Source organism: Leptopilina boulardi, unplaced genomic scaffold (genome assembly GCF_019393585.1).
Source record: "Leptopilina boulardi isolate dan_hultmark-lab unplaced genomic scaffold, ZJU_Lbou_2.1 LbouV2_1, whole genome shotgun sequence".
Classification (NCBI taxonomy): domain Eukaryota; kingdom Metazoa; phylum Arthropoda; class Insecta; order Hymenoptera; family Figitidae; genus Leptopilina; species Leptopilina boulardi.
Genome location: NW_026137640.1, coordinates 337231 through 356858, shown reverse-complemented (window position 1 = coordinate 356858; position 19628 = coordinate 337231). Strand labels below are relative to the sequence as shown.

Genomic DNA, 19628 nt, shown 5'->3' with positions numbered 1-19628 from the left:
GCGTACTGTACAGGATAACGGCACCTTTCTCCTTCTTATTTTTATTCAGGGACTTTATAGTTTTCGAAGGTGATTCAGTTGAGATGCAGACGCTGTATAGTTACATATAGTTTTACACACATATACACACGCACATCATGAGTAAGTTAAAATTAATTAATATAATAATAATAATATTATTATTATTATTAATATTAAATTTTTAATAAATTATTATATAAAATAAATTATATAACTTTCAAAATCATGTTTTAAAAAAAATGAGGCACAAATATATAATATCTTTAAAATTCGTCTTGTGAAAGGTTTTCATGAGATTTCTCATTGTGTAAAAATATATGTATTATCTCATTCAACTATATCTATATATGAAAAACATGTATATTTTGTTATAAGGAATGTTAAACAATTCCATAAGGTCGACATTATTTATAATGATCTGAATTAATAAAAATTGACCTTAATATTTTATGCTTTCAATTGTCATCATAGAATAGAGAAAAACGCCTTTTTCGGTAAACGAAACAAAAAATGTTTTATGAATCCACCCACATAATCTTTAAATCGCAATCATCATGATTACATCATTTTTAGAATAAAGATCATTGAAAATAAATTAATTTTTTAAACATTTTTTAAAATTACATAAAATAAATTTAATTGAAAAATTCATAAAAACAATAATTGAATTAATTTAATTTTTTCAAATTCTTTAGTTATATATATATATTATTAAATAAATTTAAAAAAAATTAATGTTCTTTAATTTAAATAATAAGTAAAATTAGTATTTAAATCTAATTGTAAAAAAAATTTCCATCTAATTTTATTATGTTACAGATATTATCTACGGAATTAGCTTGAGCATAGCTCTTTTTGTAAGTATATATTTTTTTGTTTTCTTAACAAAAAAAAAATTTTTTTTTTTTAATTTTTAAAAATAATTTTTCTTTTTTAAAAAAATAATAAATGAAATTAATAATTTGATTAACTCACATATTAGATCCTTTTAACATCCGTCGTAGCGAGTGACATCATGCTTAGAAAAAGTATAGTTTATGACAAAAAGACGCCTGATGTGTTTTATTGTCCTCAACATAAACCAACGGGAAAAGATAAGATGATAGTAAAAGCCAGGCCACTATCGAAACTTTGCGAATTTGGAGATAAACCAATTCCTGAAGATTATAAAAGTGATTGTTACAATAATGTTGATGAGACTGATTTTGCATGCAAAGAAAAATACAGAATTATGGTAATTATTTTTTCATTATTCGAATTAATGTTAAGTTTCTTTTTTTTTTTTATTTCTTTAGGAAAATTAATTTAATCTTCGAAGATTAAAAAAAAAAAAAAAAATTCCTTGCTAATTTTAATACATATGCTATATTCCAAAAATTAATTTCAAAGACACAAAAGCACGCACAAACAAATCATAATTAACTATGGCAATTAAACAAAAAAAAAATATATATTTTTATTTTTAATTATTATTATTAAACTATTAAAATTATTTAAAAATATTTAATTATTATGAAATTGATAAAAAAAAGAAAAAATAGAGAAAGAAAATTATTCATATTAATTTAGAAACAATTTTAAATTATTATTTTTAATAATAATGATTGAAAATAATTTCTAGCTATATCACAATAATCCCTTAACAATGGCAATTCCTCCTAAATTATAACGACGGGTGTTGGTTTTTTTTTCTTTCAGAAGCGTTTGAAGAATGGCAAAAAGCAATGAAGAAAACTGGGAGACAAGACTTTAACATATATAGAAATAACAAGAATGTAACACGAGCAAGCAAAACGCATTTAAGTTACTAATTTTTTTTTTTTATCAAGCATTTACATTATATAATAATGTATTTTACAGTATTCTACATTATGATAATTATATAATTATAATTAATAATTATAAGATAAAAAAAATTATTTATTATTTGCTTTGATAATTATATTTCCCAAATGGTAACACATCACTTTCATTTGCTTTAGATTTTATTTATTCCGTCATGAATAATTTTTTTTTAATTGCATATTAATTATATAATTATTATAACAGCTTTAGAAACACACGATAATATTTATCAGGTCACTGGTTATATTTTCCAAATGCGAATAAAAAAAAATCTATTTACACTCATAGGGGGAAATCATTCAATCAATTTTATAAATATTTTTACACAAATGATTCGAAAATTTTTAAAATTTTAAATCTTCAATTTTAGAATTTAATTATTCAATCATTTTAAAAGTTAAATAAATTTAATTAAATAATCTAATTAATGTTTAATATTATTTTTAAAAATATTTCGGTGTTAAAAATATTGTTTACTATAATTAGTTTGGTTGAATGAATCCTATAGAATATTTATTAGGAAAAATACTCACCAATTTACATATCGTTCGCCTTTGGGATAATTATAAAATCATTTTAACACATTTTTGCTGATTGATTGCTGTCGGGGCTGTGAGAGACCAATCAGGATTGGATTTTTGTTCCTTTGAGGTAAGAAAATCGTTTTTATGGTGATCAAACTGAAGAAACTTTTCAACTCTAAAACAGAGTAATATATACAAAAATAATACTAATAAATTGAATATTAAAAAAAATGTTCTAATAACTAATATAATAATTAGTATACGTCTATAATTTTAATAAATTAATATATTATATTAGTTAATATTGTTAAATTAATATAATTAAATAATATATGGTAATTAATTTTTATTAATTTCAAATTAATCAAAGTTTTTGAAAGTAAATTAAAATTCTTAAAATCTAATAAATTTTATGTATTTATTATTGTAAATATATTTTACTATAAAACTAACGAGTCAAGTTGATGTAAAAAAGCAAATCTCACAAAAAAAATTGCTCATAACTAAGGTGTAAATTAGAGACTAATAAAAATTAAAATAATTAGTGAATAATTAAAATTTTTAATTTTCAGATGAGACTCCATCCTCCCGGAAGTGATACGCCTTATAATGAAAAGCGTTTAAAAAAATTTAATACACCCGCAAAAGAAGAAAAAGAACAAAAGAAAAATATTTAATTCTGTACATTTTATGAATGTTATAATATGAAATTAAACAAAAAAATTTTATTTTAGTTGATGACCTCTTGTGTATAATAAATTTAAAAAATATATAATATATATATAAACCAAATTATGTAAATTTAAAAACAATTATATTAATTTATAAAAGATTATAATAAATATTAATAATAATTATTGTTACTGTAAAAAGAAGTTGAAATAGTAAATAAAAATAAAAAAAAATTAATAAAACGTGAATTTACAGTTCAGAAATAAGATGAGCCCTTCAATTTAAGTGTAAATTTAGAATCACGACGCTTGCGCTATTCAAGAACGCGAAGAGAAAATATTATTAGTGACTGTGTGATGATCTTTGAAAATTTTGTAAATAGAATTCATTTTTTTCGATATTTGTTTCTTTTTAAAGCAAAATGAATATTAATTTTTATTATTAGAAATTAAATAAATTAATTAAAAGTATTTGAAAAACTTACAATATTAAAAAATGGAGGGCCTAGATGTTTGGGGGCAAATAGCCGTTGAAACATCTCAAATGTATGTTTCAGAAGGCGGAGTCGTAAAAAGTCGTTTTGCAAGTACAGTAAGTTTTTTCCATTCTTTTCTTCTTCTTTAATATCATATCCAAATTGTATTATCCAATTTTTATTTTCTGTATGAAACAAATTATTACACATTAAAAAGGTAAGTATAAATAATATTTCAGAGTTGTTTTGAAAAAAAGAAATTTTGAAGCTAACTAAAAACATTAGAGAAATAAACAATTTGACTGTTTATTAATTTTAAGAATGCAATTTAAAAAAGAAAATATTTAAAATATTTTAATTAAAAAAGCATGAAAATAGTACTGTACTTTAAAAACATTGTACAGCTTGTAAAATTCACAATTTTTTGAAGAAAGGTAGTATTAAATTTTTTTTTTACTTTTGCAAAAATATCCCTGTTAAATGAAATCTAATTTTTAATTCATTAATCAAATGAAAGAAAGATTATGCTAATAAATTTTTTGCAAATTATTTTTAACAATTCTGAAATTTTCCATCATTTTTCTTCTAGCGAAAAATTGTTTAAAATTCATTAAAGAAATTTTATTTACCCTTTATTTTCTATAGAATTGTCAGGAAAATTTTTTTAAGTGAAACATAGAAATTTTTTTAATTCTTCTTTAGAGAAATTATAAAATTTTCAATTGAATAATAATTTTGCAACTTACAGGATTACCGATTAAAGGCACCTTTTGAGGAAGAGATTCTCACAGGATTTCAGGTGGGAATCAGTCAACATTATCTGGAAAATTATAATGTATATATTATATATTCTTCTTCAATTCTCTTATATATATATATTAACTTCTTGATCTTTATTTCGAACATATTTGAATAATAATCTATTTTGTGCTTGCCTTCAATGTCTCTATCTATATTTTTCTTCACAATTTTCTTCATTCTTTCAGAATTTTCCTCACAAGATAAACTATAATCAATATTGTCGGATGAGTTTTCTTCATATAAATGAAAATTAAATAATATCAAATTTGAAATATTCAAAGTTTCACTTCTCTTCTTATTCTTTCGCATTGAATTTTTTCTCCACACTGATTTGACTTTATATTAGGCTTCAGAATTAATTAATTATTGTTATTATTATATTATTAATCAAAGTTCAACTGCCTTGAATTTTTCTCTTTACTGCTTTGCAAATTTTTTTTTCTTTTTTTTTGCTTTCTTGTTGTAATAATTTTCTTTTTTAAATGTAGATTAAAAATTCTGAAATTAAAATTGAACTTATAAAAAATTATAAAATTTATATTGAAATAATAGGGATTTTTTTGCAAAATGTGTAAAAGTTTAAAAAATATCTTTTTTTTTTCAAAGTATTAACCTAATAAATGCAATTAATTTAATTTTCACATACAATAACAAGAAATCAAATGGACTTCGTCATCAATGAAGGGAATAACAAGTAACGAATTCTTTCATTTAATATTTCGAAATTGAAAATAAAAAATCAATATTAAAATGCAAATATGTCTCTTTCAATTTTTTTTTAGACTATTGAAAAATTACCGGATAAAGTAATTTTAAACGTCTTCAGTTATTTAAGTCATCGTGAAATCTGTAGAATGGCACGTGTTTGTAGAAGATGGCGACAAATTGCATACGATTCACGTTTATGGAAACATGTTTCATTAAGACCGGAAATTAGTGGTTTACACGTTGGTTCATTGGAAAGTCTTTTACAATTAATCAGGTATATTGCATAATTATGGAAAAAATTTAATAAACAAAAAAAATTAATAAATTAATAAAAAATAATATTGATGATACAATAAATTGAATTTTTGGCAAAATATTTTATAATTTACTAAATAAATATTGATTATTAAATTGCGAATTAAAAATAAAATAATTTTTCATTTTACAGTGGTAGATTTAGTTCCTCGCTGAGGTACATTGAACTTCCCATCGAGCTTATAACACATACTGTTTTACATGAATTAGCAAATAAATGTCCAAATTTAACACACATGCTACTTGATTTTTCAACGGCTATGCAATTACATGATTTTTCCGAAATGCAAGCTTTTCCAACAAAACTCAAATATATGTGTATTTGTCTTTCTGAAGTTATTTTCATGGAAGGTTTTATGAGAAAAATTTATAATTTTATCAATGGTCTTGAGATACTTCATTTAATTGGTAAATTAATTGTATTAAAATTAATACCACCGGAATAATAAATTTATTTTTATTATGGAAATGAAAAATAAATTAATGAGAAAACAAATATTAATCAATTAATTTTGTAGGTACTTACGAAAAGGTAGAAGAAGAAGAAGAGGAAATTTATGAAGTTATCAATGTACATAAATTAAAATCAGCAACACCAAATTTAAGAGTCATCAATCTTTATGGAATTAATTTTGTCGATGATTCTCATATCGATGCATTTTCATCGAATTGCATTCAATTGGAATGTTTGGCAGTAAATTTTTGTTCCAAAGTTACTGGATCAACGATGAAAACCCTATTTCAAAGAAGCAGAAGATTAAAATGTTTATTAATGCAAGGAACAAGTAAAAATTAATTTGTATTTTTTTTCTAATTGAATTATAAAAAAAAAACGATAAATTTTTTTAACGAAGTTAATTAAAGTTTTAAGTTCGTTAAAGTTTTAACGAAAATAGTTAAAATTATAAATTGTGAAACAAAAAATAAAAATTCTTTATTTACAGATCTTCGAAGTGATCATGTAATGCAAGTAGAATGGGAAAAAACATGTATTCAAGAATTAGATGTTACGGCAACAGATTTATCAACTGAATGTCTCATTGATATGTTAACAAGAATTCCAGGCTTACGTTTTTTAAGTGCAGGACAATTAAATGGTTTCAATGATTCTGTTTTAAAATCATGGGCCGAAGTTGGTAATCCACGAAATTTAATAGCCCTCGATTTAGATAGTTCCGATAATTTAAGCGATGATGCATTACATAAATTTTTATCACGCTATGGCCATCAATTATGGGGTATTGCATTGTCCGGTATGCCACATATTACCGATCAACTTTGGCAGAGTGTATTACCTATTTTAACAAATGCAAAGTAAATGAGAACAAAAACTATACAATTAAATTAATATTATAATATAAATAAAATTAATAATTATTACCTTTTTGTTTTAATAGAATCTTTGTAATGGGCACAAACGAAAGGCTAGGTGTCAATATTCATGTTGATCAATTAATGGATGGAATTGCAAATAATTGTCCAAATATAGAGAGACTCGAATTGCGATGGGATCCTGAAAATCTTAGATTCTCGGACAAAAGTCAAAAAGCAATTGACATTCTCCGTGTAAAATGTATTAAATTAAGATGTTTAGTCCTCAGGTATGGAATTTAAAAATTTTTTTATTATATAATTATAATAATATATAATTAATAATAAACATATTCCAGTGATGGGAGATATTATGAAATTGTGAAAGCAAATTTTGAACGAGCTGACAGATTAACAGTTGTTCGTACAACAACTTGCTGTAGAGTTTCAAATTATTATTTATTACAGGACTACAAGGATTTAATTTTTAATTAATGACAAATTATATTTTCAAATATTTTAGAAAATATTTCAAAAAAATCAAACTGTTCATTATGTAATTATTGTAATTACTAATTAATAATTACATAACGAAAAAAATAATGCTCAAAGTAATTAATTAAAAACGATTAAATTTGAATTAACATAAGTACTATATTAATGAAAAAAAATTCAAATTATTCAAATAAATAAATAATATCTTTGAACAAATAAATTAAATCAAATAAACTAAATGAGAAATATAATTTTGTTAAAGTACTTTTTCGAAATTAATTGAAAAAAAAATTTCTAATGAAATGATCAATTAAAAGAAATTTGAATTTATTATTTCAAAATTCAAGTTACCTCACTTTTTTTTAACAAAAGAAATTACGTTGAGTTTTATATTAAATACGTGTTTTTTTAACAATAAAATCAATTATTATTTATAAATAAATTGTAAACGCTTTATGGAAAATATATATATAATAAAAAAAATTGTTAAATAGAACACTTATCTTTTCGTTTTGTTTTATCACAATCACTTTTCAATGTTCATTTGGGTTATATTATTATCTTCGGGCTCGGCTGGTATCGTTATACCGCCAGTGTCAATATTTTCCTCCTCTTCTCTTGGTATTTTTAAAAAGCAATGCATTGTTTCTTCATCGTCTTGTTCTATTGGTGGAACAGTTTTTAATGATGTTGTCTCATTTGATGGTAATGAACCCTCAAGATGTTTCGATGGTATTTGTATTGTTATTGTTTGCGATGTACCATCAGCGGATGTTGATGATGACATTAAATTTGCCTCAATTGTCCTTCCAACTTTAGAAAATGCACCCAAACAACTGTAAATTAATTGTGCCGCTGCAATATTGCCGGGAAAAACTTCAACATTTTCACCATCTGTAACTAATAATATTCATCATTTTTAATTTTAAATATAAAAATGTTTTTTAATAATGAAAGGAAAAAAATATTATTACCCTTAGTTGGATTAGAAACTTTAATAAAACCCTTCTCATGATCCTTAATGTGTTGTAGATAACTTTCTTTTTTGACTGTTTCAAATGAACATAATTCACAGGTAAATACACCGGAAAGTAAGGGATGTTTTGAACGCAAATGATTTTTATAACTATTACTTTGTATTGCCGAATATGGACAATGTGGACATTTGTAAGGTTTAACTCCTAAAAAAAATTATTACAAATCTTTAAATACAATTTTACCAGTTAAAAATAGTAAGTAAATTTATTTTTTTTTTTTTGAGAAATATTTACCTGTATGCCTCATAGCATGTCGACGCAATGAATTATGATCACCGGTTTTATAATCACATAATTCACAATTAAATGGTTTGTCGCCAGTGTGTTGTCGTAAATGCATTTGTAACATAGATTTTCTTGCACTGGAATGACCACAAACTGTACAAACATAGGGACGTAATTTTGAATGTACCGCTTGTATATGATTTTTTAAACATTTTGAATCGGCATATGTTTTTCCACATAATTCACATATTTTCGATGTATACCAACGTGGAATTTCAGCAGTTTTTCTATCTAAATGAATAACTCTATGATTTCTCAATTGACTTGATTGCTTAAAACATTTACCACAATCAGGACATTCGTAATCTTTATTTAAATTATGAACTTTCATGTGCGTTATCATTTTCACCATTGTTGTACTTTTGTAAGAATTACAAATTTTACATGACAAAAGATCGATATCTATAAGAAAATTTATTTATATCAAAATAAGAAAAAATAATTGTTAAATAAAAAAAAACTAAAATTCTAAATAAAAATTATCATCTCACCTATTTGATGTAATTTCCATAAATGTAAACTACACTGTTTCCATTTGGGAAATTTTAATTGTCGACAAAAATTGCATTTGAAACGATTTACATTTTGTATATCATCATGACAAATTGCATGCTGTTGCATTTTTTCACTGTTACTGAATTTATAAAGACAACCTCTGTATGTACATCTGTAATAATTATTTTTTATATTGTAAATATATTATTTATTCTATTCTATTGTCAATAAATTTACTCACTTTACTTTTCTCTCCTTTACATCAACATTTTTTTGTTGAACATTTTTCATTTTCTGCGATTTTAGTAATTTAGTTTCTGAACCTGATTCAACACTACCAACATTGTCATCGGTTAATAATTCTCTTGATTCCAAACTCGAATTACTCTCCGTACTTTGTCTTTTACCACTTCGATCAATCAATTCATGATCCTAAAAATTATTTACATTTAAAATATGAAATTTTTTTTAAAGAAAAACAAAAATACTTACATCTATCATATGCTTTTTGCATTCCTCTATGGTTGAAAAGCAAATAGAACACTCGCCACACATGTAAATCAATTTAACTTTATTCGTATCGTCAACAATTGTTGCTTCCTAAATTGCAATTAAAAGAAATTTAAATCATTAGTAACGATAATTACAACAAAAAAAAATCCTCCATTAAATATACAGATAATTATTACCTTTAACTCTTTATTCGGATTCACATGAATATTTTGCAAATGTGACAACAATTCTGATTTATCTTGTGAAGCAAAAGGACAAATTTTACACTTAAATGTTGTTACAACTTCAACAAAATCATGTTCATTTATTTCATTTTCCTCATTGACACATGAAACATGTTTTATTTGATTTGTAAAATTTTCATAACATTTCTCCTGATCGTGTAAATTTTCAGAAAATTCATTAAATGTTGTTTCATTTGCATTTTCTTCATTTGATATTGAAAGAGCATTATCACTATTATTATAATTTAAAAAATCTGTCTCATCTACATTTTGAAATTTATCATTTTTAAATGCATAAATTTGTCCTTCTATTGAAACTAATGAAATTGCTTCACCCTCTTTTTTCAAATCAATATCATCTAGTGAATCAATTTGACTATATTGTTCAGATTTTGATTCTTCAATTGTCAAAATATTATTCATTAGATCTGTCGATGTTTCTAAAGAATAATTGTCTGTATTTATATTGCAACTCCAATATGATTTTGTTGTTTTTAATTGTTCTTCACTCATAATAGAAAATTATTACGCACCCCAACTTAACCCTGTGTGTAAAGAGTTAAATTTATTTTTTGTTTCTAAAAATTAGATTTTTGAAAATAGACATAAAAACCTTTGATTTAAAAATAAGTGCAAAAAACTAACCTTAAATATGCTGAATATCCATAAAGTATTGTCTTCTATAAACGTGATTATATTTCACGTCATAAATAAATAAATGTATACATATTTTATAGAAATATGTAGTTTTCAATTATGTAAATATTTAAATTACACTCTAATTTCATTTAATTTAATAATTAAAGTTAATTGAAGAAATTAACACAAAGACGGTACAAAAATTGTGTTGACAATTCTAAATAATTTATAAATGCGAGTTCACACAGCACATACAAATGGGACAAGTTTTACTTGATTTTCATTGGTTACTACTTGCACAAATTAAGTTACAAGAGAATAAATATATCGTCTGCTAAAATGATGCTTCTGTAATATTTTTTAATTAAATCACAAAAGGTGATTAAAAATAATTGTAAAAGCATTAAAAATCATTTTAATAATGAAGGGAAAATTGTGATAAATTACTTATATTAAGTATATAGTGAAATTTTTTTATATAAAAATAATAACAAGATGGATAATATCGAATTGTTATTTTTTGACACCTTCTCTCATGACATTTCGGAAGTATGTATTTCTGTTTATACAAAAAATTTATAAATTTAATTGTATGTTAAATAATTTAAAAATTATTTTCTAATTACAGGAATTAAATTTAGATTTAGTTCAATTTCCAAAGCCAGTTTATATAAGTGAGGTTAGAATTATTCCATTAGGTGCTCGTGTTCAAGCCGATTTTCCCGGTGGCGTACGTCTCGGGTGAGTTCAATATTTTATTATAATATAGAAAAAACTTTTTCATATTTCATTGTTATAAAAAATTAATTTTAGAGCAACGAATCCATCACAATTTGAAATCGAATTTTTTGTGAATGATTTGAGTAAACCGGGAGCATCGACCTTTGAATCTTTAGGTGGCTTAGAATATAAACAAAATATTCACATACAATTGGAATGCGAACGAAAACAAATTCCCACTGATGGATTAGTTCTTCGCGGTTGGTACACGACAATAACATTAGCTGTTTATGGAAGTTTGACAAAGTCAATAAGCAATCCCCAGGAAGTACCAAGTGCTCCTCCAACTGCCACTGTCACCGTGGGAACTCCCGAGGAAAATTCAGTCAAGGAACCAACAATCCAACCCAAGGAACCCGAAGCTGAATGGTTTTATGAGAATCAAACACAAAATAATTCAACAGTAAGTTACAATAAAAAAAAAAAATTATGAAAAAAAAATTGAAATTAAAAAAAAATTTTACTTTTCACTAGGAATCGGCTGCAGTTGCAACACCACCGCCTCCAGCGCCTGTTGTAATTCCACCGGAACCAAAAAAAGCCCCAGTTGAACCTCCACAAAAACCAGAATCATGGAAAGAAGAAGAAACATTACACAAAAAACGACCAATATCACCGCCTTCCGAATCATTGATATCATTGAGTCCAGAATCAATTTCCGCCGAAGAAGAAGACGGTGATCATGAGGCAAAAGAATCAGGAGCCGTCGAACCATACGAACCAATTCTCTCCGATGAAGAGATGATCGATGATATTCCCTCTGCAATTGACTACGAGGCCGAAAGTCAAGCTCTCGATATTCTTCTTCTTCATCCACCGAATCTTCTTGATATTGAAAAAATTCCCCTCACATTCATTGAGGAACAAAAATTGGATAATCGAGCCATAGATAAATTACGCGAAACAATTGTTTCCCTATCAAAATCAGTTGGTAATTTTATCTCAGCATCAGGACAAGAAAAAGAAACATTTGTTCACAATTGTGAAACACTCTGTTTAACATTAAATTCCTTTACATTAACAACCGAAGATTTTCAAAATCTCACTGATATTTGTTCCGCTGGTCTCGATATTGAATTAGCAAGATCACAACCACAACCAGCTTATAAAGTACGTCACATTAAAGTTGGTGTTCGTTTAACAGAATCATTATGTCGATTAACAGAGGGGCCGAATATTTTATTAAAAATTAATGTACCACATAAACTTCTCACATTGTGTATGCGTGAAAATGTTGCACTTTCAGTGAAATTATCCGCAATTCGTGCACTCGATGCAGCACTAATTAGTCCTAAAATTGTTGAACAATTTCTTAAAATTGATAACGATTTATATAAACTATCATTAATGATGTTGGACGAGGCAAAACTTGTACGTCTCAAATATGCCCTAAGTTCTCTATTAAGAAAAATTCACGTCTATGAATTATTGTCCGAATTAAAAGAATTAAATGAAAATATAAAAAAAGAGGACAATGATCAAAAAAGCGAAACAAAAATAAGTGAAAACAATAAAACAGAGATAATAATAATTGAATTAAAAAATAGTTACGAATACGCGCCAACTTTAATGTCACAGCCAAAACGTCAACTTCCAGCAAGTGCACAAATGGAATTTGAAAGAGAACAAAATCGAAATCCAAGAAAACATTTAATAATCTATTATGCTCATCATCAATTATTGGAGAGACTTTTAATATTTCTTTGTTCATCGGATTCTAATCAGGAATTAATAAGAGTGACAAGAGAATTTCTACTCTGTATGTCAGAGAGTAAAGAGGGATTAATTTATATGTTAAAAGAGCCAAAAGTTGCGCAATCATTGTTAAAAATTTTTAAATACAATCAAAATGGAATTGGCGAGGAACTTGCTTGGCGTTTTCAAGTTGTTCAATGTTTAATGAATATGACTTGTCGAAAAAATGACGATTGGAATTCATTACGTAAACTTCATTCACTTCTTACATTCCCCCAAGGATTACAAGCAATTATTCACATTATTCCAATGGACAATTTTATTGATATTTTAATTCCATTTCTAAGCGATGAACATCTTTATGAATTTGCAAGTGAAATTATTTCAGCTGTCATTCGATATTCAGAACGTGTTGAAATTATTCATCATCGAGCTAAGGAATTAATTGAAAAGACGAGAAATCCCGTTTTAAGAGATGTTATGCCCTATTTGTCTATTGCCGCACAAGCTTCGAGGTTAGTAATTTTAAAAAAAAATTTAATATTGAAAAAAAAATTTACCTTTTCTGTTTTTTTTTCAGCTGGAACTATGGAGATGTTTCTTCACTAATTTCAATAATTAGAAAAAATTCCGAGAAAGCTGCATCTCTACCTGGAGATTTGATCACTGCCTTAAGAATTTTGCACTATTTGGTATTTCCATCGTCAAATGATGTTGATCCAATGGAACCGTATATTGAATTAAAGCATAGAAATGCATTGACACAACTTTTTGCCGCCGATGGTCTCAGTGCATTGGTATCCGTGATGTCGAACATTGCCGATTTTTATGAACAGCCATTTCTTCATCGTGCAACACTAACCGGAAAAAGATGTTTAGGATTGATATCTCTATTAATGCCAACAGTTAAACTCACCCGTGCATTACTCGAACGTCTTGTTAAGTGTATGGGAACTGATTTTAAAGATTTAACAGCAGTCGTTCCACTTCTTGGCGTTTATTCTCTAATTGAAGCAATACCATCAACTCAAACAATTCGTAATCTCTCCTCAGAAATTGTTGCAACACTTCTTATATTCACACGTGCCGTTGATTCAGATGGTTCGGGTAATGTTGCAAAATCACTTTGGACACAAATGCTTGGCGAAGTATTAAAAATGTTATCATTAAGTCCATCGAATTTTATTCCTGGATTAAAATTATTAACACGATTATTGCCATCAATTTTAACAGCAAAAGAAACATCATCCGATGATAAACCAAGAATTCTTGGTTTTCGAAAATTATGGTCCGCTCATCTTCAAGCGCAAGCAAATAATCTTATTGATACATTAAGATTATTGTGCTCAAGTTGGAATCAAGAATTATTAATTCTTGTTTCAAAAGTTTGTAAACAATTGAGCGATTTAGCAGCACCAACTGCATTACTCGTTGGTAGATGTTTACTCGATGGTATTTTAACTGCAAATCCCCTTGAGAATAATTTACCAATTCTTGGACTATTGGCAAATTTATCTCAACATGCGCCAATGAAAGCAACACTTCTCACATTAATGAATCCAGCATCACGTGCACAAGTTAAATCCGATCAAAAATATCCCCCTGTCATTGAAATGATGTGCTCTTCACTAAAGAATGCCACCGATAATCGTGTTCAACTTGAGATATTAAAAATTTTCGAAACTCTCTGCGATTCAACTATTAATTTTGTCGAAGAAGACACTAAAGAATCATTTGAAAATGTTCTCACACACTCTGTACCAAGTAAAGAGCCATTGCTCGTTATTCTTGCACCATTAATTGAAATTTTAGCAAGTGCCTCGAAATATCATTTAAATATCGTTAAAAGTGCTCTAAATATTCTCATTTCATTAACAAATCACAATTATGGTCTCTATCATGTAAAAAGTTGTTTAGAAAATAATCCCGAAGCATTGAGATCATTATTAGAATATATTGCAACTAAAAGTGAAATACAAACTGAAATACAAACCGATGAAACGGAGGAAAAAGAAGAAAATACAAAAATTAAAGAAGAAAAAGAAGAACAAGAATCCGATAAAGAGAAATTAGAAAAAGAAAGTGAAAAATTGAAAGAAACTGAAAAGAATAATGAAAATGAACAATGTGAAAAAGAAGAAATAAATTCCCTCTCTGAATTGACGGTAAATTTTTTGGAAAATTTAATCAATTCTAAATCAACAAAACGAACATTATGTCTACGTGTACAACAACTTTCATCTCTAGTCACGTGGGATAATAAAAATAATGGACATCCATTGGAAAAAATTCGTGGTACAAAAGAATTAATTGATGGATTAAAATCATTGGATGAGAAAGATGATAAGGAACCATTGCCAGAAATGTTGGAACCATTATTACCAGCGCCAGAAGCATTATTAAATCAATTTTCCCAACGTTCAATAGGAATTAATGATTTTAATGAAAAATCAAAAAAAATTCCTGTTATTGAAACAATTACTGGACAAAATGAAATTACAATTGATTTACTTGCATTAGCCGCTGAATTTTTGCCAGCTGATTTTAATCTTCTCACGGAAACACAAAGATTGTGTGCAAAAGCACCACCTGATGATGCAACTCATCTCAAGAGTCAAGCTGATGAGACAAGAGAAAATCAAAATAAACAAAATAATACTCCAATTCCAAAGATAAAACAACCTTTTGGTGAGTTTCATATATTCAATATAATTTTGTTTTTAGAAAATTTCGGCAACTGCTTTCAAAATTTCTTTTTCTTTTCTATTTTTCCTATACGTTTTTTTTTCATGAAATTTATTAAAGTAGTTTATATTTTTTTTTCTAGAAACTAATATCGGAAAATAGAAACTAATATTGATTTTGATAAATATTTTTTAACTCTTCTATTTGGTAAAATACAGGGAAAAATAATTCTAAATTTTTATTAGTTAGTTAAAAAAAAAAGAAATGACAAAATTTTTTATCACTTATCTGCTTTTAACTGATTGAATTTGATTTTATATAATTAAAAAAATGCTCAATAATATCAATTAAAATAATTATTTTCTAAGATTTTTTTTTTTTTTTGTCAAAAGTGTTTGTATCTCTCTGTCTGTCTACTACTTCTATTTTTTCTCTCTTTCTCTCTGTGATTTCATTAATTTGAAATTGTGAAAAATTAAATTCATTTGTATCATGTTCGAAGACATTATTTACTATTTACAGTTGTAGAATCCAAGACGATTGTTACAGCTATACGAGAAATGTATTCGAAAAAACAGTCAAACACTTTATTTAAAAGACAGAAATTTAATCGAAAATCAGGTACTGGGATTGTAATTTGAGTGGTAGTTTTTTTTTCTTTTTTTTTTCATTGACGTTATTAAGTTTTTTACGTATTTTTTTCCAATTAATAATAATAATGAGTTGTGATACACTGAAAATTTCAGCACCTATACGTTTTAATTCACGGATTTTAAATAATTATAAAAAAAATTTTATTCAATAAAATTTGTGGAGAATTTAGAATTGCTACAGTGATGAAAAATTTTAGAAATCTTATGAATAAAGGAATTAAACTGCAAATTTGATTTAAAATAAATAAAATCATTGGGATTTTTTGAAACCATAGCAATTCTACATTATTTTTCTACGCACGTTTGAAAAAATTACAGTGATCACAGATTTATTTTTTTTTTTTTTGTGTAATTCAAAAATATTCTAAATAACAGTATAAATTGAAATTTTCTTTTTTTTTTGTTATTTAATAAAAAAAAAAAGATGTAAAAAACTTACTTTTATTTTCACAGTGTCGCACATGAGGGGACGAACACAATTCGCAAATTCAATGAGGGGAAATCCAGTTGGAAGTGGTGCTGGCAGAGGTGTTGATCCATTTAGATCGAGACCACCAAACACTTCGAGACCACCTTCATTGCATGTCGATGATTTTGTTGCATTGGAAACATGCGGTGCACAACCAACTGGACCAACAGGTTACAATAAGCTCAGTATTCGTGGTACCGGCTCTCAACGTGGTGTCATGTCTGGATCACGTGGTCGACCCTGGGTTCCTGAACCTCGACCTTATCTTCGATAATAATTTATTTATTTTTTTTTTTTTTGACAATGAAATTAAAATTAAAAAACTGCTCTTAAAAAAAAAGCAAAGAGCATGTTTCAAATTGTTTAACGAATTGTGTATATTTGTAGATTTGTTACAACTGTTGTGAAATATAATAGAATTGAAAATTATTTACAAGTTTTGAAAAAAATTTTTTTTTTTAACCTTACCTTTGAATAGAAAATATTTCTTAACGAAGATAAATTAATTAACTTCTGATAATTCATACACTCTTTTGTCATGTCCAAACATTTTTTTCAATTTTTCCAAACGCAATTTAAACTTGGTGTAATCAATTTTAAACCTGTCCAGGTCCTTTGTTATTGACCACTGAAAATAATTATTATTATTATTCCAAAAATTTAATACTATTTTTCTTTAATATAAATGTGAAAAAAAATACCTCCCCATCAATTGCTTCCGCTGCTGATATTTTGAGTTTTTCTAACATATGATAAATTTGGTCACTAGGTCTAACTTTTTGTTTCATCATTGATTCAATCAACTCTATTACATAATTCAAATCCATTTTAATACACGCCATGCGTATTAATGTACCATAAATGTAATAATTAGCATTAATACCAATATTATCGAGACAATTTAACAATGCCATGCCATCTTCTTTACATTGACAAGTGAGAGCAACTATTCCCCAAGTAATAATATCCGGCTCGCAATTATCTCGTTCCATTTCAGCAAGTACTGCCTATTAAATTTTTATTTTAATTTTATTTTTATTTAAAATAACAAAAAAAAAAAAAGAAATATTTACCTTTGCATCCTCGTAATCAAATCTAAAACATCTTTTTTTTATCAATACATTATAAAATCCAGTGTCGAGTTGAATTTTTCTATTACGCGCCATACGAATTAAATGCTCCTCGGCCTCTTTTGTATTTGGAATTAATTCCAAACAAAGTGAAAATGTTTTTACATTTGGAATAGCACCATCGTCATTCATTCGTTTCATAAGACCATCAAAGCCACCAAAGAGAATTAAACGATTACTCTTTAAAACATCATTTAAATCAATTGTAGTTTGCATTGATTCTTGTTCTTCAATCTCATATTTCTTATGTCTCTTGTGTTTAAATTTTTCACTTTGAAGTTGTGGAAGTAAACGAACAACAGGTGGTGTTGCCAATAAATCGGGTCTACCACCTTCAGTTACAATAATTTTACTACCCTCCTCTGATTCTGGTATTATAATATCGTTAACTTTTAAATTTCCCAATTTACTATCTCTTATTGCACGAAATAAAAGATTATACGTTAATGTTGTTGGTTTAATATTACGAAATTTCATTACATGCCAAGCGACAAGGGCATATTTTAATCCTGTTTCCTTTTGTGATGCCGCGCCATGAAGTAAATTATTAAATGTAATATCATCAATACGTAAATTTTTATCACGCATTTCGTCTAATAATTGAAATGTTTCCTCAACAAGACAATGTCGTGAATAAGCTTTTATTAAAGCATTATAATGTGTTTCGTTCATTGTAAATTTCTTCTCAAACAAATAACTAAAAATGAAAAAATTAAAACAAGTTATTTTCTTTTTCAAAATTAAAAAATTCATTAATATTACCTTCTAAAATCATGTAAAATCTCCAATGATCTTTCGTCCAATGAATTAGAACAAGCATTAAATAAACTTGTAACAACAGCATTATTTGGTGTCATTCCACGTTTTTTTAATTTATTATAAAGCCTAAAACATTTTTTAACATTACCCTGAACGGCAAATGCTCTTATTAATAATGAATACATATATAATGTTGGTTTATCACGATTATTATGTATAATTTTTAATACATTCTCAGCAGATGATAAATCACCGTTTTCAATATGTTTTTTTATCATATTCGAATATTGACCCGGTGTACGTCTATATTTTCCCATTGGTTTTGCCTCATTTTCTTCAAATTCTTCAACATTTTTTTCCGCTTCATCCAATTCAACAAGATCATATTTTTTCTCACCAACATCACCAAAAATATCAGGATCTTTTGGTAAAATATTACTGCAAAAAGTTCTTTTGTTATTGAAAAATTCATTTGATGACGAAATTGAGGTTATGTTCGCAAATAAACAATGTTTCACTGTTTTTTTATTGTTTTCAGTAGAAATTATTAACGTTCTCATTTGTCGATGATTTAAAACATATTCTTTTCTATTTCTACAATTATTTACAACTAAATTATTCAATCGAATTGACATTTTATTGATTTTTAATGAAAACATTATTGCGGTAAATTCTCAAACGCGTCGCACTATAAAACTTTGTATTTTGACACACTGTCAGTAAAAATATTTAATTTTTCAATCATCTGTAGATTGTTAATATATTGTTAAAAACATTTGTTTAAAAATTAAGTCATCGTGAAAAGTTTATAAATGAAATTAAAGTTTTGTTGGTTAAAATTGATACACAACGTGTTTATCAGCTGATTAGCAGTATAGCCAATAGTGAATATTTATTTTTCTCTTTTACTTTTGTTAATTTTTTTTTTCCATTTCTTTAAAAATAAATAAATACCACACTAAATTAAGAAATTTTTCGACAAAATTTAAAAAAGTACAAAAGTTATTTTTCTCCTCGTGAGAAAAAAATAAACATACCGGTTAAATTTAATATTGGTAACACTGCTGAAATTTAAAAAATAATTAATGGCGGCGAAT

General features: G+C 26.2%; 5 protein-coding genes and 1 long non-coding RNA gene across 13 annotated transcripts; 3 read left to right on the top strand and 3 right to left on the bottom strand.

The window, feature by feature from the left end:
* Positions 1–11: 11 nt before the first annotated feature.
* On the top strand, positions 12–3304 carry LOC127291225 (uncharacterized). Of its 2 annotated transcripts, none has more exons than XM_051320208.1 (4): positions 12–141; positions 841–878; positions 1004–1255; positions 2963–3304. In XM_051320208.1, exons 1-4 carry the CDS (start codon positions 138–140, stop codon positions 3065–3067), a joined length of 399 nt encoding a protein of 132 aa, XP_051176165.1. In that variant the 5' UTR covers positions 12–137; the 3' UTR covers positions 3068–3304. The 2 variants fall into 2 exon arrangements, with proteins under 2 accessions (XP_051176165.1, XP_051176175.1); XM_051320218.1 differs by lacking the exon at positions 2963–3304 and adding an exon at positions 1720–1947 and having other exon boundaries at positions 20–141.
* Positions 2091–4357, bottom strand: LOC127291232 (uncharacterized). The gene is made up of 3 exons (XR_007844562.1): positions 4284–4357; positions 3547–3722; positions 2091–2565 (listed from the first exon to the last, which is right to left on the bottom strand). It is a non-coding gene; the product is annotated as an uncharacterized LOC127291232 (long non-coding RNA).
* LOC127291200 (F-box/LRR-repeat protein 12) lies at positions 3505–7364 on the top strand. 4 transcript variants are annotated; one of them, XM_051320198.1, is made up of 9 exons: positions 3574–3653; positions 4286–4336; positions 4524–5032; positions 5121–5320; positions 5495–5769; positions 5880–6146; positions 6306–6675; positions 6759–6962; positions 7032–7364. In XM_051320198.1, exons 4-9 carry the CDS (start codon positions 5193–5195, stop codon positions 7165–7167), a joined length of 1380 nt encoding a protein of 459 aa, XP_051176155.1. In that variant the 5' UTR covers positions 3574–3653; positions 4286–4336; positions 4524–5032; positions 5121–5192; the 3' UTR covers positions 7168–7364. The 4 variants fall into 4 exon arrangements, with proteins under 4 accessions (XP_051176147.1, XP_051176140.1, XP_051176131.1 ...); XM_051320183.1 differs by lacking the exon at positions 4524–5032 and having other exon boundaries at positions 3519–3653; XM_051320174.1 differs by lacking the exon at positions 4524–5032 and having other exon boundaries at positions 3519–3653; positions 4286–4372.
* Positions 7365–7477: 113 nt separating this feature from the next.
* LOC127291166 (zinc finger protein 266-like) lies at positions 7478–10558 on the bottom strand. Of its 2 annotated transcripts, none has more exons than XM_051320104.1 (8): positions 10367–10558; positions 9674–10266; positions 9477–9584; positions 9226–9416; positions 8981–9156; positions 8439–8891; positions 8142–8348; positions 7478–8061 (listed from the first exon to the last, which is right to left on the bottom strand). In XM_051320104.1, the coding sequence occupies exons 2-8, from the start codon at positions 10232–10234 to the stop codon at positions 7694–7696; spliced, it is 2064 nt and encodes a 687-aa protein (XP_051176061.1). In that variant the 5' UTR covers positions 10235–10266; positions 10367–10558; the 3' UTR covers positions 7478–7693. The 2 variants fall into 2 exon arrangements, with proteins under 2 accessions (XP_051176061.1, XP_051176055.1); XM_051320098.1 differs by having other exon boundaries at positions 7478–8067; positions 10367–10556.
* Positions 10559–10692: 134 nt separating this feature from the next.
* On the top strand, positions 10693–17071 carry LOC127291140 (protein virilizer). The gene is made up of 6 exons (XM_051320067.1): positions 10693–10909; positions 10989–11101; positions 11174–11543; positions 11615–13350; positions 13416–15523; positions 16627–17071. The coding sequence occupies exons 1-6, from the start codon at positions 10856–10858 to the stop codon at positions 16914–16916; spliced, it is 4671 nt and encodes a 1556-aa protein (XP_051176024.1). The 5' UTR covers positions 10693–10855; the 3' UTR covers positions 16917–17071.
* LOC127291180 (pentatricopeptide repeat-containing protein 1, mitochondrial) lies at positions 16760–19471 on the bottom strand. 3 transcript variants are annotated; one of them, XM_051320136.1, is made up of 6 exons: positions 18535–19471; positions 17716–18469; positions 17526–17649; positions 17344–17447; positions 17111–17270; positions 16760–16907 (listed from the first exon to the last, which is right to left on the bottom strand). In XM_051320136.1, exons 1-5 carry the CDS (start codon positions 19188–19190, stop codon positions 17145–17147), a joined length of 1764 nt encoding a protein of 587 aa, XP_051176093.1. In that variant the 5' UTR covers positions 19191–19471; the 3' UTR covers positions 16760–16907; positions 17111–17144. The 3 variants fall into 3 exon arrangements, with proteins under 3 accessions (XP_051176093.1, XP_051176075.1, XP_051176084.1); XM_051320118.1 differs by having other exon boundaries at positions 17344–17649; positions 18535–19456; XM_051320127.1 differs by having other exon boundaries at positions 16763–16902; positions 17344–17649; positions 18535–19465.
* Positions 19472–19628: the final 157 nt, after the last annotated feature.

Excerpts from the sequence above, each read along its gene's own strand:
- LOC127291225 (XM_051320208.1), top strand. Across the intron at positions 879-1,003 it reads GCTTGAGCATAGCTCTTTTT|ATCCTTTTAACATCCGTCGT; the intron begins GTAAGTATATAT and ends CTCACATATTAG. Across the intron at positions 1,256-2,962 it reads AAGAAAAATACAGAATTATG|ATGAGACTCCATCCTCCCGG; the intron begins GTAATTATTTTT and ends TTTAATTTTCAG.
- LOC127291200 (XM_051320174.1), top strand. The coding sequence starts at position 3,558 with ATGGAGGGCCTAGATGTTTGGGGGCAAATAGCCGTTGAAACATCTCAA. Across the intron at positions 5,770-5,879 it reads TGAGATACTTCATTTAATTG|GTACTTACGAAAAGGTAGAA; the intron begins GTAAATTAATTG and ends TTAATTTTGTAG. Across the intron at positions 6,963-7,031 it reads TTAAGATGTTTAGTCCTCAG|TGATGGGAGATATTATGAAA; the intron begins GTATGGAATTTA and ends AACATATTCCAG.
- LOC127291166 (XM_051320098.1), bottom strand. The coding sequence starts at position 10,234 with ATGAGTGAAGAACAATTAAAAACAACAAAATCATATTGGAGTTGCAAT. Across the intron at positions 9,417-9,476 it reads GCAAAAAGCATATGATAGAT|GATCATGAATTGATTGATCG; the intron begins GTAAGTATTTTT and ends AATAATTTTTAG. Across the intron at positions 9,157-9,225 it reads GTAAAGGAGAGAAAAGTAAA|ATGTACATACAGAGGTTGTC; the intron begins GTGAGTAAATTT and ends TAATTATTACAG.
- LOC127291140 (XM_051320067.1), top strand. The coding sequence starts at position 10,856 with ATGGATAATATCGAATTGTTATTTTTTGACACCTTCTCTCATGACATT. Across the intron at positions 11,544-11,614 it reads AAACACAAAATAATTCAACA|GAATCGGCTGCAGTTGCAAC; the intron begins GTAAGTTACAAT and ends ACTTTTCACTAG. Across the intron at positions 15,524-16,626 it reads AAAGATAAAACAACCTTTTG|TGTCGCACATGAGGGGACGA; the intron begins GTGAGTTTCATA and ends TTATTTTCACAG.
- LOC127291180 (XM_051320127.1), bottom strand. The coding sequence starts at position 19,190 with ATGTTTTCATTAAAAATCAATAAAATGTCAATTCGATTGAATAATTTA. Across the intron at positions 18,470-18,534 it reads ATTTTACATGATTTTAGAAG|TTATTTGTTTGAGAAGAAAT; the intron begins GTAATATTAATG and ends TTTCATTTTTAG. Across the intron at positions 17,271-17,343 it reads CGGAAGCAATTGATGGGGAG|TGGTCAATAACAAAGGACCT; the intron begins GTATTTTTTTTC and ends AATTATTTTCAG.